Raw genomic sequence first — 15,114 nt, forward strand, 5'->3', positions numbered from 1 at the left:
TTTCTAAGCTTAACGCCTTTAAATAAAACCTGTCAGTCTGAAAGGAGCTACCGGATCTCTAGTACCCCCAGCTAACAGTGACAAGGCTGTTTTACTTCTACTTTCCTGCTGAACATCCCTTTTTCTAACCGTTCGCGCGCTTCTGACCACTTCTGCCACAGCTTCCTCTTGAACGTGTTTCTCCTGCCTTGAACAGGGCAACGACCCCACATTCAGGTCAAGCTCTGCAGACCTGAATTTTCCCACAGTTGCCCCATTTCCCCTCTACGGCTTCCCAGCACCTTCCCCCCTGCGAGGGCTCTGGCCGTAAATGCAGGCTGTCCAGTCCGGCCAATGGGTTTTAACCAGGGTCGCTGGGCACCGACGTTTCTAGCATCTGCAGGCCAAGAGGCCCCAGGCCTGCTCGAAAGGGACAGCGGCCCCGGCGTGCCACTCTTACCGTATCGTGCCGGCAAGAAGGGGGTTGAAGGCATACAGCCAGTCACTCATGTCTTTGTCGTTGATGGCCTGGAGGAGGACACCGCGGTGTCTGGTGCAGACAGCAAACGTGTTTGGGGTCTAAAATATGGAAATAAAACACGTCAGCATTTTAAGCATCTTTCTTCGCCAACAACTCCCAACCCGCCTGGATTCCATCGAGCGGCCTTCGTTACCCAGGGGTGATAACATGCCCTTCCTCCCCCCAGGGAAACCTTCTCGATCTGCACCGGGTTTGAGGGCCATCTTATCACAGCAGTGGGATGTGGAAGAAGGGAGCCAGGAAAAGATGTTCCTTCTTTCTTAAGTCACTCAAGTAGGGGCGAAAAAAAAAAAGGCACGAAATAAGGGATCATCAAATTAATTCCCTCCCGCCATATTCTGGGCGCAGGACAAGATAATCTCTTTGTGGTTTCCCAGGGACTGACAGGAGGCGAGCACAGTCCCTGGAGCGGCGACTGACCTTCACCATGGCCTGCTGATCCTCGCCGTACTCCACCTGAGCCGTGGAGAGGTTGATAATTCCCCTCTCCACCGGATCCTTGTCGCTGTTGTAGATGAAGACGTACGGGCGGCGGACCACCACAAAATGTTTGGCCCACGAGGGGGAAAGCGGCTCCTTGAAGTGCAGGTAACCTTTCTTGGAGACCACAGAGCTGGGAGCCGACCCCAATGAGAAACAGGCAATCAGGACAGGGAGTCCGGCTGGTCACGGCCCCAGGAGGACACCCCCCGCACCAGCGAGAGGAAAAGCCACGGATCAGAGCCCTCCAGCGGCTGGGAGAGACCAACCCATCTTGCCCCAGTTCTAAAGAGGCAGCATCAGCTTTTCTCCCTCTTAAGGAAGGCGCCGTCATTCCAATATGGAGACTCTTACCCAGGTCGGATTTCCTCAATATCCGGAACGAGGTTCAAAAACTCGTTTTTCCCCGCTCTTGCCAGATAAGAAACTTCAGCAGGGGGAGTCAGCTGGAATGGTTCTGTCTCCAGCCCAGGGCTGGAGGCCCGAGAATTTGCTTCGGGGGTTCTTTTGTTTTAAAAAAAGAAAGGAAACAGGAAAAAAGAGAGAAAGTCGTTGGTTAAAATCAGCAGCTGCAAAGGCAGAAGAACGCTGATTCGGTTAAGCGTTTCGGCATTCAGGCCTGGTTTGCACTGAAGGGTGAAACGCAGCAAATGATAATTCACCTCCCTTTCGGAAGAAAGAAAAGCACCGGGAAGTATCTATTCCTGCTTCGCAAAGTGTATCCAAATGAAAAACAGACGTAAACGTAACAGCAGGAAAGCCACGATGTTACTCTGCCAGAATTCAGGAAAAGGGGGAACTGATCACTCCTTTGTGAAGGAAGCACCCCAAAGCTAAGAAAAGGTTGAGAGAGAGAAGGCAGAGGCAGTTGGGGGGGTCAAAAGGAGGGAAAGTTTAAAAAGAAGAGAGAAAGAAAGAACTTTTTAATCTAAGAGATCATTTTCGAGAGAGAGATTCTGGCAAGCCCTTTTGACATTCATTCCGTAACTGAGCATACGGGAGGCATTTTGTCAATGCGCCTTTTGAAAAAGAAACAAGCTCGCATGTCCTATACTGCAGCTCACGCAATTTTAGTGTTTCATAAAGCATCAAGCTTCGTGATCAGTTTGTCTTCAGAGTCAAAAAAGAAAGGCCCCAACTTTGTTTACCAACTTAGCTTATGTATCTGTCCTCCAAATAAACCTGGACTAAACTGTGGCTCTTCTGCCCCCCTAAAAGCCCTGGTTTGCTCACAAAAACACACGTCCATCAGGAGGAACAGGGTGGAAAGGATGCCAGGACGTTTCCACCGGCCAGAAAGGGCATTCGGGGGCTCTGCTGAGGGGCAGGCGTCAACTCGGCTCAACTCACTTCTGATCCGCAGAGTTGTACCTCGAATCCGACAGCGAGGGGCAGGTGGAGGAAGGGGTGAGCGTGGAGCTGCTGAAGCTGGAGACCGACGGATCCCGCCCGATGGGAGAGATATCCGACAGCTGGAAGGAGCACACGACAGCCCTTAACTCAGCGCCGCACCGAGGGCAAGCCCCACGCGAACCACGGGGTTGGGGTTTTGCTTACCTTACAATCGCTGATGCTGTTGTAGACCTGGTTGAATTCGCGGTTGAAAGAATGAGTAAGAAGCTGAAGGCACTGGAAAGGAAGTTTTGATCAGAATGGCAGAGACAAGGAAAGGGCTGTGGAGCAGTGCTTGGTGCCCTGTAGAACTGCTTGGGTAGGAAGCATGCTGGAGGGAACATGCTGAATAGGAAGAGTCATCGTGTCCTAACAGCCAGGAACCACGCTGAGACAAGGAACAGGTCTCTAGTGTTTTATTACTGCTACATAACAGAAAATCCTAACAAACTGAAGAAGTGTGGGAAAAACCCAGACATATAAACCCCAAAGGCTAAGGCGGGCCCGATCTGTGTCTCTTGGAATGGCCACCTAATTCCTCAGTGCTACGCATGCGCTTAACAGTCTGGATGGGAGCCCCCTGCTCGCCATCCTCACTCATGACACATCGGCCCGAGGAGGAGGATAAACCTGCATGCCACCCGACTCCCAATGGCCTGGGGCGGCTCACGGCAATCAAAGGACCGACAAAGTCCCTCCGGTTGGAGGAGATGGGCGGTGACAAGTTTGATAGATAAATCAATCAAAGTCAATCAAAGATCGACGCTATTATCTTCCACCCCAACCGTTCCCCCCTGCGATGATCTCCAAACGGGTTGGACCATTCCCACTGGGTAGGCTGGGAGAAGGGTCGTAATCCAGTGCACCTGGAGCAGGCTTTCTCAGCCTCGGCCGCTTGAAGACGGGTGGACTTCAACTCCCTGAATCGCTGGCTGGGGACTTCTGGGAGCCGCAGTCCACCCGTCTCCAAGCGGCCAAGGCTGAGAAAGCCTGCTCTAGAGGGCCCTAGGTTTTGGGGAAGGGGGGTTGAGGGAGAAGGCAGGCTCGCCGCCCCCGGCCCCGGCCCCACGCCCCGTACCTTGGTGGCTAGCTCCTTCTCCCGCTCCACAAGGCTCTCGATGTCCGCCGAGTCGTAGCCGCTGCTCTCGCTGGGGGTGATGGCGCTATCGAAGGTGGTGGAGGAGATCTGAGAGGAGATGCTGGCAGAGGTGCTGAGGGTGCTGCTGCTGAGGCTGGGGGACAGCGAGTCACTCATGGACTTGGGGAGCCCGTCAGCCAGCTTCTCCCGCAGCAGCAGGAAGTGGCGAGTCTTCTCGACCTGGAGGGCGAGAGGAGAATCCAGGGGGTTCTAAATCAGGACCACCTCCTCTGCCTTCCAAGCGTCGGTCAGGGGATTGAGCGGGGCCCGGCCCCCAAGGGACGCCCGCAGAGAGGGAGAGCGGGGCAAGGGAGAACCTTTGCGGCCTTGGGGTGGCGTCTCAGCAACAGCCCTCCATTCCTGGCACCCACCTCGTGCAGCAGCTCCATCTTCTCCAGCTCCCACTGATGCTCCAGGATGAGGCTGTCTCCTCGGGGCCGCCACCCCGCCAGATTCTCTTCCCCTCGGACGTACGCCACGGAGGTGTCTAGGACCTTCCGTCTCCTCCTCTGCATCCCTGAAGCATGAAAACGGGGTTTTCAAGGCCCTGACACCTCACCGCCAGGGAAGGTCACCGTCCTCCACTCACTACCCGAGCCATGTTCTTCTTCTTCTCCCCGCTGCCAGGCAGAGCCCCTCTGGGGCCACCCCAAAACTTCCATAAATAAAGCGACTCGACTCGGCTGTCAGTCCTTTGGAGCAGGCCAGATCCGGAAACAGGTACGGCAACTATTTCAGGAAGGCTACTGTGCTTTACTTCTTTAAGACAGAAGGGGCTGATTGACGACTTTATTGACGGTCCCAGACCAGTGAAGTTGTAGGGCATAACCACCGAAGCTTGAAAGCCCACCAGGACTTCCCTCTGCCCCACCTTATACCAAACGGAATTGAGGTGGGGTTATTTTGAGCTTCCTTCTCACACGTTACTTTCCCAGGACTGAGCTGCTGTTTCTCTTCCCTTCCTGGTCCATCCCTCCATCCCTCCCTCCCTCCCCCAGGATCATCCCTACATTCCTTTACTTTGGGTGCACTTGAGAGAGAGAAAAGCAGGAAGGCCAGCTGCCACTCCCTTCTCCTACCTCCAAGACACCTCCGGCTTGGGTTAATCTGTGAGGTTATTTCCTTAATGCCCAGTGCTCTGATCCCTGAATTTTTATCCCTTAAAGAAATCAGGACCACAGTACTGGGCAAAAACTCTGCTGAGTTCATGAACAGAAAAGCAACATGCACAAATATAATAAATAAACTAATCAACCCAGTGCAGAAAAATACGGGTTTTTTTGGCATATTCACACAAAGGGGCGTCTTCTGACCTGGGCTTCCCGTGTCAGCCATTTTGCACAGGCTCAGCTCATAGATACCGGTGACTCGGTTGCTGTTTCCAAACAGGGAGGCAGGAGAGACAAAATGATATTTTGAGAAACAAGGTAGGCGAAAGAACAGTCTCAGGAATGCTCAAGCTCTTCAAGAACAATTCCACCGGTCCATACTGGGGAAAAGTCATCATACAAGAATTCTACTCTAACCATGCGCAGAGACACAACTGCTTCCCTTTTTCTCAAGCGAAGTAATCTCAAGCAGGGTCTTCTGCTGTGGCCACTCTCATGAAGATTTCCAATAACCGACCCAAACAAGCTTTTGAAAGGAGACTCATGAGACACCAAGAGATTCCAAACCAGGCCATCAACAACCCCAACCCACTGTTCCAGATCCAAGCTTAATCTGGGCATCTCGTGGCCCTCAGCTGGCCCAGGGGCTGATCTGACTTACGAATCTGGGGACTTCGAGTAGCCGCGGCCAAAGAGACTGCGCAGGGAGCGGGGGGGCGAAATCTTGGCATCTCGTGAGTAGAAGACCATGCAGATGTCCTTGGTGATGACGGCGGGTTGGATGCAGTGGTCCAGCTGGAAGGGAAGAAACAGCCAGAAGTGGCTTTCGCCATCAACTGCGGGCCATGTACAAGCAAGCAAACAGGCAGGAATGTTAGCTCTCTTTTGCACACGTGTGTTGCACATGGGCAGGTGCACAAACGTACCTTTAGCTCCAAATTTTTTATTCTATCAGAGCGTTCCAAACTGTTAATGTTGGTGACACACTAACACGCTGCAGGTGCGGCCGCATCAGGGGAAGTCATGCGGGATCAGCTGTCTCGACCCGATCGCGCATACTGCGCATGTGCAGTAGCTGTATGGTCCCTCGACCACGCGACACACCCACACGCTGCAGCTAATGTGTCGCGACACACAGCTTGGAAAGCGCTGGTCTGTATGGAATGACAGACTGAGGAATCGTCACTTGTTCAGAATTTACCCTCCATTTAAAACCGTATGAACTCACCGGACAGGTCTTACGAAGAGGAACGATTCAATCTGTCCCTTAGGAAACACCCTGTTAAGACTGAACAGGTATTTCATACCTGGTTCTCAGAGCTCTAGAACTACAAACTGTCAGGTCGACAAAACTCGTAAGCTGTGTATTTTGGCCAGTTTGAGCTTTTGGTAGAGAAAACCAAGTTAGAAATGGGGACCATTCTGAGTAAGCATAAAAACGCTGGTCTCGCTGATTTCCTTAAGTGTTCCTAAAGGCCTTACTAGTGAGGTAGTAAAACTATTTTTAGAGATTTCACAATGCAGGCAGGGATTCGCCTACTGAATACCAAAGAGGTTCCCTGCAGACAAACAGCTAGCATGTTAGGGAGCGATCTGGGGCTCTCCTTCCTGAGGTACTTGCTTTCCAGCTTCTTGCCTATGAAAGAGGTGCCACCTGCAACCATCCAGGCCAAACACAACTGATCATCTCAGTGCGAAAGAAGCCTCCATCTGCTCCAGATAACGGACTAAAAGAGCCTAATTCTGACAACTTTTTCTTTTTTTTTTTGGTGGTGGTGGTGATTTCAGAAGTTCTAGGTTGGTTCTAAACGCTGTGAAAAAAATACGGAGCTTTCAAATTCCAGTTAATTTAGGAACTCTGTAGTCCAGGCAGATATCCTTGCCCGCAGTTCAGTCAGGTTGCTGCTCTTATATTCTGCTGGCTGGGTTTACCGATTTTATTCTTTTATAGCTGTTCTCTGCTCGTGGGTTTGGTTTTGGTTTGGTTTTGGTTATCGCAAACTGCTCAGGGATTAGGATTAGGGCTGTGCAGAGGTGGTGTAAAATGAAAACGGCCTCTCAGCTTAGGAAAGAGATGAGAGAGAGAGAGAGAGAGAGAAAGTCCCTCCAGGGGTCCCTGTTATTGGAGCAGCTCGGCCTCTCCTTTCATCCTTCCACCAGACCGAGGTCTGAGGGCAGAAGATGTAACCTCACCTCCAGGTAAGCCGAGAGCGTCATGTAGATCTTCTCTGAGTAGGGGGTCACCCGGTTCAACAGAAGGGAGTTGTGCAGGGAGCTGTCCCAGACAGCCTCGAAGCGGTAGAAAGTCCTGGTTAAAAAAAAGAAAACAAACGCTAGGAACAGGATGCTCCAGCGCAGAGGTGCCTCGACACAACCCAGACTTGCTCATCTTGAACAAGCTTACAGCTCTTCTTGCAAGGTGGAGGAAGCAAACCCTTTCTGAGCACAGGGACTGAGTTTCCACAAATGCACAGGTAGTCCTTGACTTACGACCACCATAGGGACTGGGAAATTTGTCACTAAGTGGTGCGGACGTTAAGCGAGGCATCACACAACCACACCCGATTTTACGACAATTTTTGCAGCGGTCATTAAGCGAATCATGTGGTTCCCACTGATTTTGCTTGTCGGAAGCTGCCTGGAGAGGTCGCAAATGGCGATCACGTGACCCTGGGATGCTGCAACCGTTGTAAATACATGCTGGTTGGCAAGTGCCCAAATTTTGATCACGTGACCGCGGGGACACTGCAACAGTCATAAGGGCAAGGACCGGTCATAAGTCAGTTTTTTCAGTGCTGTCGTAACTTCCAATGGTCGTTAAATGAATGGTCATAAGTCGAGCAGCACCTGTACTTTGGCCGCCCCCCACATCCCTGGAAGCTACGCTTTCAGTACTTTGTTGATGGGGGTCACAGTATCAAATCAACCCAAGAACTCACAATTCCTGACTTGGGGGTCAGAGTGAGTAACTGCCGCTCAGAATTAAGAAAGATAAACAGAGATGGTGGCCACGTTTCATGGACAACATCACGTCTGGAACAAGGCCAATTTTTTTTTTTTTAAGGTGCCCCTGCTAGCTCCTCTACTTCCTGAAGGGTTGCTCGCCCATCAAACATCTTGATGGAAACACAAGTTAGCGCCTCAGCCCTGCCCTACAGCGATCACAGAAGCTTTTTGAACTCTTTTCAGTCTGGCTATACCTGTTTTGCCATGTTAAAAGAAACTGAATCTTGCCCCGAAAAGCAGGAAGCTAAAGAACTGCGGAAAAGAAAGGAGGGGAGGACAGATTGTGGCACCGTCCCAGGAGAGGCTGCAGCAGCAAACTAAATCCCCTTCTGGTTCAACTAGAGAGCAGAAAAGATGCCCCGCCAAGCAAATTTACGTCCAATTCTTGATCACCCTGGTGGGTCAGGGTGGGAGAGACGGAGGGGATAACATTAAAATGGTATTTTGACCTTGTGAGAACCAAGGAGTGAGCAAAACAAGCCAAAGTGACTAAACAGGATGAAAGAAATACAACTGGATGTAGACCGGGAATCAGGGGACAAGATCCATACGGGGCACACCAGGAAGGAATCCCCTTTCCAGAGTTTTCAGGATGGAACTCAGGGAAGGAGAGACAGGTAAAAATTAAGGGAAGAAAGAAGCAAAGCACAAACGCAAGTCTTGAAAGCGTGGAAAAGCCTCTACGCAGCAGATTTAAACGCTGGCCCAAACCTCTTGGGCGACAAAGGCTCTTTTGCAGCACGCCCAAGATTCTCGAGACATGCTCGGCAGCCCTCCGAAAAAGAGGCAAAGGGGAGGTTTTAAGGCCACCCTGAAGTCAGGGGTATTGAAACAACGCAAGGCAGGAAAGAGGAGGGTGCTACGGGTGTTGGGCTTCTCTCTGCCAGCTGAAAGGAGCCCCTGCACACTCCTTGACCGGTGGCAGGCAGAGGCTGAAAACTCGGCTCACCAGCCAAGCCCGGATCAGGGAAAAGGAGAAGGGAAAAGGCTGTGCACTAGGCCAGGGCGTTGTGCGCAAAGGAAGCCGATGTGGAAATACCTAGGCATATCCTTATCAAGGAAGAGCCTGTGGAGATACAGAAAGCTTTCGTTAGGTCAGCCCAGACAGGGACGGATGAGCAAGAAGGGAGACCAGCCGAGGAAAAGCCAACATTCAAGTCAGCCAAGCCGCAACTCAAAAGACACAAAGGCAGGGATGGGCTCGCGCACAGAGGCACGCGTTGCATGTGTGTGCTCAGGAGGGACGTTTTTAATTTTCGCTGCTCCCACCTTCTCCCACCAAGGGCAGGAGCTGGAAACTGGGGAAAGCAGGCCAAAGCCATGGAGGCGTCTTCGCCGCTGTAAGACGGAAGCCTCGCTTTCAGCCGGGGAAGCCCAGAAACACCTCTGTAGTGGGTTTTAATCAGGTATCGTCATCATTCACCTATTACACAAGGCTCATTGGAGAGGTCTGTACGGCTAACAGGCCCGCTGTTAGTGTATTCAGACCGCACCATTTTTCGGCTCTCGATGAAGGAAAACCAGTCTGCTGTTTTCACTATCTGCGAAGATCAACTCGGCAGCAGGAAGGCAAGAGGAGATGCTTAAGCACCTCAACTTCACTCCTCCTTTTCACTCGGGCTAACGTTTGCTTCAGAACCATCCTAGTCAGCGGTCGGAGAAAAGAGAGGCCTGTTCCAGCCCGGGGCCCCATAGCGGGGTCAGAAATCCCATCAGCCATGCTGTCTGGGGAGGACGGGAACCGCAGTCTACCCTCGCTGGGGCTTCCAGGTTGGGGAACCGTCCTGCTCGGCCAGGCAGACCCAGACTGACAAACCTCTCTGACCTGTTTGAGCTGTGAGAAACCCTCAAGTATTTTGCGGAGATGATGTTCAGGGACAAGATGGCGTCCGCGGCAGTTTCATCCACCTCGGCTTTGTTCCGGATGCGCCCTGGCGAGAGAACAGAGGCGAAGGCAAAGATTCGTTGGGGGTCACGCTCGACGGGAAGAACTGCCAAGGGGCAACCCGGTTTCGGAAAGCTGCGTAACTACACAAAGGCTTTTTTTTGGTGAATGACTCCAGATCACGACATGTCCCCACCCGCCCCGCCCCCCTGCTCCAAATGCCCTGCTGAGAAGCCAAACTTTGTGACCTTCTGGAGCGATCAGCTTCTCCCTGCAACACCAGCCTCAGGTACGGGCGCCCCCACCCTGCTCCCTGTGAAGGAGGGTCCCTGCTGGCATCCGAGGTCTCCCGGAGGACCAACCCCACCCTCCCTCCCGGGAGACCCTAACACCTGGCAAGGAAATCTCAGGGAGGGCAGTTTCCCCATCCAGAAGAGGAAGATCTGCTTGCTCTTCCCCAAGGAGGATGCAACAGTGGCCTCGACTGCAGACAGAGCAGGCTTTGCCTAAGAGCAGATGGGGCCAAAGTCACTCACAACAGGGAAGCTCTGGGGAAGACCCTCCAGGTTGAAGGTGGATTGGCCCCATGCCTTCCATCCTGTTTTCTGCCATGACCTGCTCCCATAATTCAGAGTAAAGACATCTTCCTGACAAGTTCCACCCTTGCCTGGGGTGGGAAGGGCACCAGTTCATCTTGGGGGTGGCTATTATAGATCTCTCCCCAACAAACAAGATCCGCGCTGCTGGATTTTAGATTTTAGATCTATTTTATTTTTATAGATTGATTTATATTGTGGTTTATGCGTTTTGATTCTGATTGTGAACCGCCCAGAGTCCCCTTTTCGGGAGAGATGGGCGGTGATAGAAATTTGAAATATAAACAAACAAACAAGCAAGCAAACAAATAAGTAAGTCCCCAGCCCCCAATGGCTTACACCCAATCCGTGCTCTCCTCCTGCCCCCTCCCAGCACTCCCCGAGTCTGACAGCCCCACCTCCCTTACCACTGACCTTCCTCCCTGCACTCCCACCCCAGTGGGCTGGGTCTCTCACCTGGGCAACAGAGCTCCCACAAATCCCAAGGCAATTCAGGGATAAGTGCCAGCAGGGAGGCCTGCAGAACCCTAAACAGCCATTTCTATTCTTTCCCTCCCAGCAGGGCACAGATTAACTGGGCTGGGCGATATATACGTGGCAGCAAACTGGGCTGGGCACTCTGCAGTGAGTGAAACAGTCCGGAGAGAAAGCAGGAGGGAGCCAGCCAGAAACGGAGGAGGGGATACATACCAACCACCAGCTCTCGCACATCTTTCCAGTGCAGTTCATTGCCCTTCTCGTGGATGATGGTAATGGTGATCCTACGCTGTATTCCCTGCAGTGATGGAAAGAGCCAAGCTCTGTTACTTCTCCCACTTAGCAACCAGGGCGGTGGTGAATTAGGCCCTATGTCTGCCTCCAGATGTGTTTGCATCAAAACTTCCAAGACCTCCTGACACTGCGACTACTGGAGGACCCCGAATTGGGGAAGTCTGCCAGATGCAGATGCCAGAACCAGCTCACTCCAGGGTCGGCCAGGAATGAACTGAATTCACCAAGAGGAGGCTTACGGGCAGACTCCCGAGCAACGTAGTCCGCTTTTAATTCAACAGCCCAGCCAAGCTGGCAGCATCTAACAGTCCCTGTCTGCTCTCAGACAGCAGAGTCTGGTCTGATGAGAACTTAGATGGGAGACCACCAGAAATAGGCTGCAGGTTGAAAAACCAAAATCACAAAAGAAGAAAACGGCAAACGGGGACTGTCCATTATTGCCGCTGCCAAGAAAACCACAAAAAACATCTTCATGTAGTCACCTGAGCCGAGCTGGATTCAAAGGAGACTCTGTGGGGATTTCAGCATCCACGTACCTGGTGAAGCAAGAACGTCCCTTGGCAAGGCAGACCCCCAGTGTGGTCAACAATGGCAGGGATGTATCTGCAGGGCAGAGAGGGGAAAGCAGCAAACCGAGATGAGGGAGGTGTTTAACTCAACCTCTTCCCAATGCCCATCCACTGGTTGTGGGTCTGGAGCGAGAGAGAAGGTCTTCTCCTCGTCAGCCCATTAGCAATTCATAGCGCATGGTCCTCCGTGCTCCAGCTTAAACACACTAAGCTCGTTCAGATGTTCCTCACCAAAAGGATCTCCCCCCCTCAGCTTCAAGGCAGAGGGAGAAATGATAAGCACCATTAACCCCACCGGGCAAGACAATCAGGCCAAACTCACTCTCCCGTCGGCTCCAGTTCGCTAATCTCGAACCAAACGAGGAGGTCGTACTTGGTCATGCTCTGTCCCAAGTTGGGTTTATTCATCGTGTTGAGCTTGGTTGCTGGGACTGAAAGAGAAAAGGCCTGCTTTAAAAAAAAAAAGTGCAGCAGGGATATGGCGTTGGGACATTCCTAATGCCGGCTGGGGTTTATGAGCGCTGGACGGGAAAGGCGGCTCTTGTGATGCTCAAATGAGGTTCCACCAGCACATTTTCACCGATGGGTTAGGACTCATAAGCTCCAGCCTAAAATGAGTCACAAGAGGAGCTATTTTCCTCTTGTCACTTGTTAACCAACAACCATTCACTAAGTCGTATTATTATTATTATTACTACTACTACTACTACTACTATTAAAAAGCAGAGACAGAAAGGGAACCCAGGAACAAAGAGACAGAATTCCTAACGTACTTTTAATGGACACAAGAGGGCAGATCCGCAAACCCATTTCAAATTCCCAAAAGGGCTCGGGACAACCCCCAGATGCAAAAGAGGCCTGGAGAAAGGGTCACAAGGGCTGTTCCTACACCGATCGCAGATTGATTGAGCTACTGACCATCTCGCTTGGGGTACCGCTGGGTCTGACAGCTGGGGACAGGCAGAGAGAGAAAAGGTGGCAACTGGTTGGCATCGTCTCGGACAGCTGCCAGGGCCGACGTCGCAAGCACGGTGGCATGCTCGGACAAGGTGTTCAGCACATGCGCATTTACATAGCCAGCCATGAGATACCTGACCAATTCAATTTTTCTCTCATGGTCTGGAGAAAGCAATGGGAGGATGTGGGGGGAAAAGACGTCAGGCACACGGGCAGAGGCGGGAGGAGACGGGCGTGAGAAGGGGAGAGGCGGGGAGGTTGGGTGGGGAGGGAGACAAGGTTTAAAAAATGGAATAAATGAAGCCAACATGCGCCACTGAAAGACAAACCCAGGAAACCAAGGGGCTGTTGCGATGAGTGGGGTGGGGGGTGGGGTTACTGAGAAGGGGGCAGCATGGTTGATGAGTAAGTAGGAAAGGGCTCCTCAACGGGAGTCTACACAGTCTCCAGGCATGAAAAGAACAGCGGCAGCCTTTCATCCAGCCCTTCAACTTTAGGGGGAAAATGTCTGCTTTGGAACTGGCCTCAAGAGGGCCTCCCAGGCTTGCAAACCACAGGTACTCCTATGGCAAATAAAGGCTGGCAACAAGCCTCAATGATCATTATTATTATTATTATTATTATTATTACTACTACTACTACGGAGAAACTGTAGTAAAGTTCGTCTCTTCCTTTTAATTCCCATGTCCAATGTATTACTATTGCTATTTTCCATTTGATGCCACTCAACTCCAAACGGCTCTGGGCCCCAGTGATCAAGGTCTTGTCCTTATCTTATTCAATCTGATGCCACCCAACTTCACCCGACTCTGGGCGGCTCCCTGCGGCCTTCTAGTTTTTGCGTGCCAAGAACTTCATTACTCGGGTGGAGAAAGACCCCCTGGAGAATGTCCTCTATCTCTCGTTCCCCGCCTCTGATTCTCCTTCTGATAAGCGAACCCAGGAAAAACAACTCTTACCTGGCTTTGAGAGTGGCATGGGAGGAGGGAAATACCGCCGGGAGGGCTGCGGAGGGCTGCGGAGGAAGGGGGCAGTTAGTGCAACTGGTGTGCATGTACAGAAAAAGGGATGCGCCAATCCCATCTTATTTTAATTCAGCAACACAGTGGGGATGGACAGGTCCTGTTGCCGTCTTTCTTTAACACGCCAGAGTGGCAGCAGTTCTGCCCCTCTGTCTAGGTGCAGTGCCACTCTCAAGTCAGAGGCACTTACTCATGACTTTGTTTTCCTCAGCCTACGTAGGCGGGGAGCAGTCGCTGTTACTCCGCTAGCAGTGAACAGGCGACTGCAGGGTGGAGGTGGAGGTGGAGAGCAACTGTTTCCCTCAACAACAGGCCACAACTTCCTCCCCTCCCAAAGGGAGATCTCCGTATTCAGGTACCTGCTGAGATCCTGTCCCTGCAGATGGAGCGGGTGGAGCTGGTAATGTCCAAAGACCTCAAAGACGATGGGCTTTGCCTTGATGTATTCGACAAAGGATTCTGTCACTTCCACAGAAATCTGTCAGGGGCGACAAGGAACATCCATCTGCCAGTGAGAAAAGACTGAAAACAACTTCAGCCCACCAGCAGCAGGAGAGATGGCCGGCTTGCCTATTCGGAAATGGAAGCACTGCTTCCAAAACTTCAAAGCCAGGTGATGCAAATCTCTGAAAAGCCACCGTGAGTCCTTCAAAGGAGGCCACGGCACCAGCGGACTCACTTTCACTTACATTTTGGACGTGATAAAAACCAAGCGGTGTCCCTCGGCCATTATTTTTCAGAGGCTCAGTAGAGAAAGCTTCATCGTGCCGGTGCAGAAAGCTAGAAAAACAAGAACATACCAGGTTTTAACATGAATTACTCCATCACCAATACCATCTCCCCCTGAAACCTCGAGGTTTCATCCTTCAGGTCAAAAGGAATTTTCTCAGAAGGCAGGAAACGTCTTGACGTTTAGTCAAATACTAACGGCCATCGAGTTGGGTGATCTCTACTCCGTCTCGCAAAATTTATTTTGGATCTCCACAAAAGAGGAGTCTTGTCTGTCATCTGCTACCTGCTGTTACTCATTAGCAACACTGCGAGCTAAACACGGGATCTAAGTCTCACCTGAACAGTTTGCAGAAGCAAATGTCCTTGCCCTGTATCGACTGAAGGGATCCCCAGCCGATGGTCAGAGATTCACCAGCTGTGAACCATCAAGGAAAAAAGGCCACTCCTTCATTGCTTCTCCAGAATTATGCCGAGTAGACCAGACCTTCCCTTACTTTGCACAAGCATGAAGAACTGGGAGCATCAAGGTCCTAGGAAAGCTGCCTTTAAACTTACTTGAATTGGCAGAAGATATCTGCATATTCGGGGGGAATCCCGCTGGCCTGGAGCACCGTCACGCGGAATGTAAACACACTACCCAGTTTCAGGTGGTCCCCAACTTCCTCAGTAAAGCCTTCCACGGCCATCTTGCCATCCAACGAAGTGCCGGATTTCAGGTCTGGAGTAAAAAAAAAAAAAGGAGCGTTGTCCCAGAAAGAGAGGATTCCAACCATCTTGGAGCACTTTCACATGGAGCTGCTCCCAATCACCTCCCAAAATGCCTCCTTGAGTTATTTGCCCAGCATGGCTGTGTTCTTAATTCTACGACCATTGCTTTTAGAAAGACCTCAGAGCCAGAAACCAGAATTGGGTGGCTTTCATGGGATCCAAACAGCCA

The 15,114-nt window shown here is 51.6% G+C and overlaps 2 protein-coding genes across 5 annotated transcripts in view; one reads left to right on the forward strand and one right to left on the reverse strand.

The window, feature by feature from the left end:
- The window catches only part of LZIC (leucine zipper and CTNNBIP1 domain containing), a 382,321-nt gene that overhangs the window by 236,032 nt on the left and 131,175 nt on the right, over positions 1–15,114 (forward strand). The gene's annotated exons all lie outside the window — the stretch shown is intronic.
- The window catches only part of KIF1B (kinesin family member 1B), an 82,769-nt gene that overhangs the window by 431 nt on the left and 67,224 nt on the right, over positions 1–15,114 (reverse strand). For all 4 annotated transcript variants that reach the window (XM_063317365.1, XM_063317363.1, XM_063317364.1 and 1 more), the window contains 18 exons: positions 14,733–14,895; positions 14,135–14,225; positions 13,805–13,923; positions 13,383–13,438; positions 11,789–11,897; positions 11,434–11,500; positions 10,817–10,901; positions 9,471–9,576; positions 6,833–6,947; positions 5,301–5,434; positions 4,844–4,905; positions 3,902–4,047; positions 3,471–3,710; positions 2,558–2,629; positions 2,351–2,472; positions 1,355–1,504; positions 941–1,133; positions 440–558 (listed from right to left, as the gene is read on the reverse strand). In XM_063317365.1, the coding sequence (XP_063173435.1) occupies positions 440–558; positions 941–1,133; positions 1,355–1,504; positions 2,351–2,472; positions 2,558–2,629; positions 3,471–3,710; positions 3,902–4,047; positions 4,844–4,905; positions 5,301–5,434; positions 6,833–6,947; positions 9,471–9,576; positions 10,817–10,901; positions 11,434–11,500; positions 11,789–11,897; positions 13,383–13,438; positions 13,805–13,923; positions 14,135–14,225; positions 14,733–14,895 (2,149 nt within the window). The remainder of the gene's footprint in view (positions 1–439; positions 559–940; positions 1,134–1,354; positions 1,505–2,350; positions 2,473–2,557; positions 2,630–3,470; positions 3,711–3,901; positions 4,048–4,843; positions 4,906–5,300; positions 5,435–6,832; positions 6,948–9,470; positions 9,577–10,816; positions 10,902–11,433; positions 11,501–11,788; positions 11,898–13,382; positions 13,439–13,804; positions 13,924–14,134; positions 14,226–14,732; positions 14,896–15,114) is intronic.

The sequence above is a fragment of the Candoia aspera genome, chromosome 18, assembly GCF_035149785.1.
Source record: "Candoia aspera isolate rCanAsp1 chromosome 18, rCanAsp1.hap2, whole genome shotgun sequence".
In the NCBI taxonomy this organism is placed as follows: Eukaryota; Metazoa; Chordata; class Lepidosauria; order Squamata; family Boidae; genus Candoia; species Candoia aspera.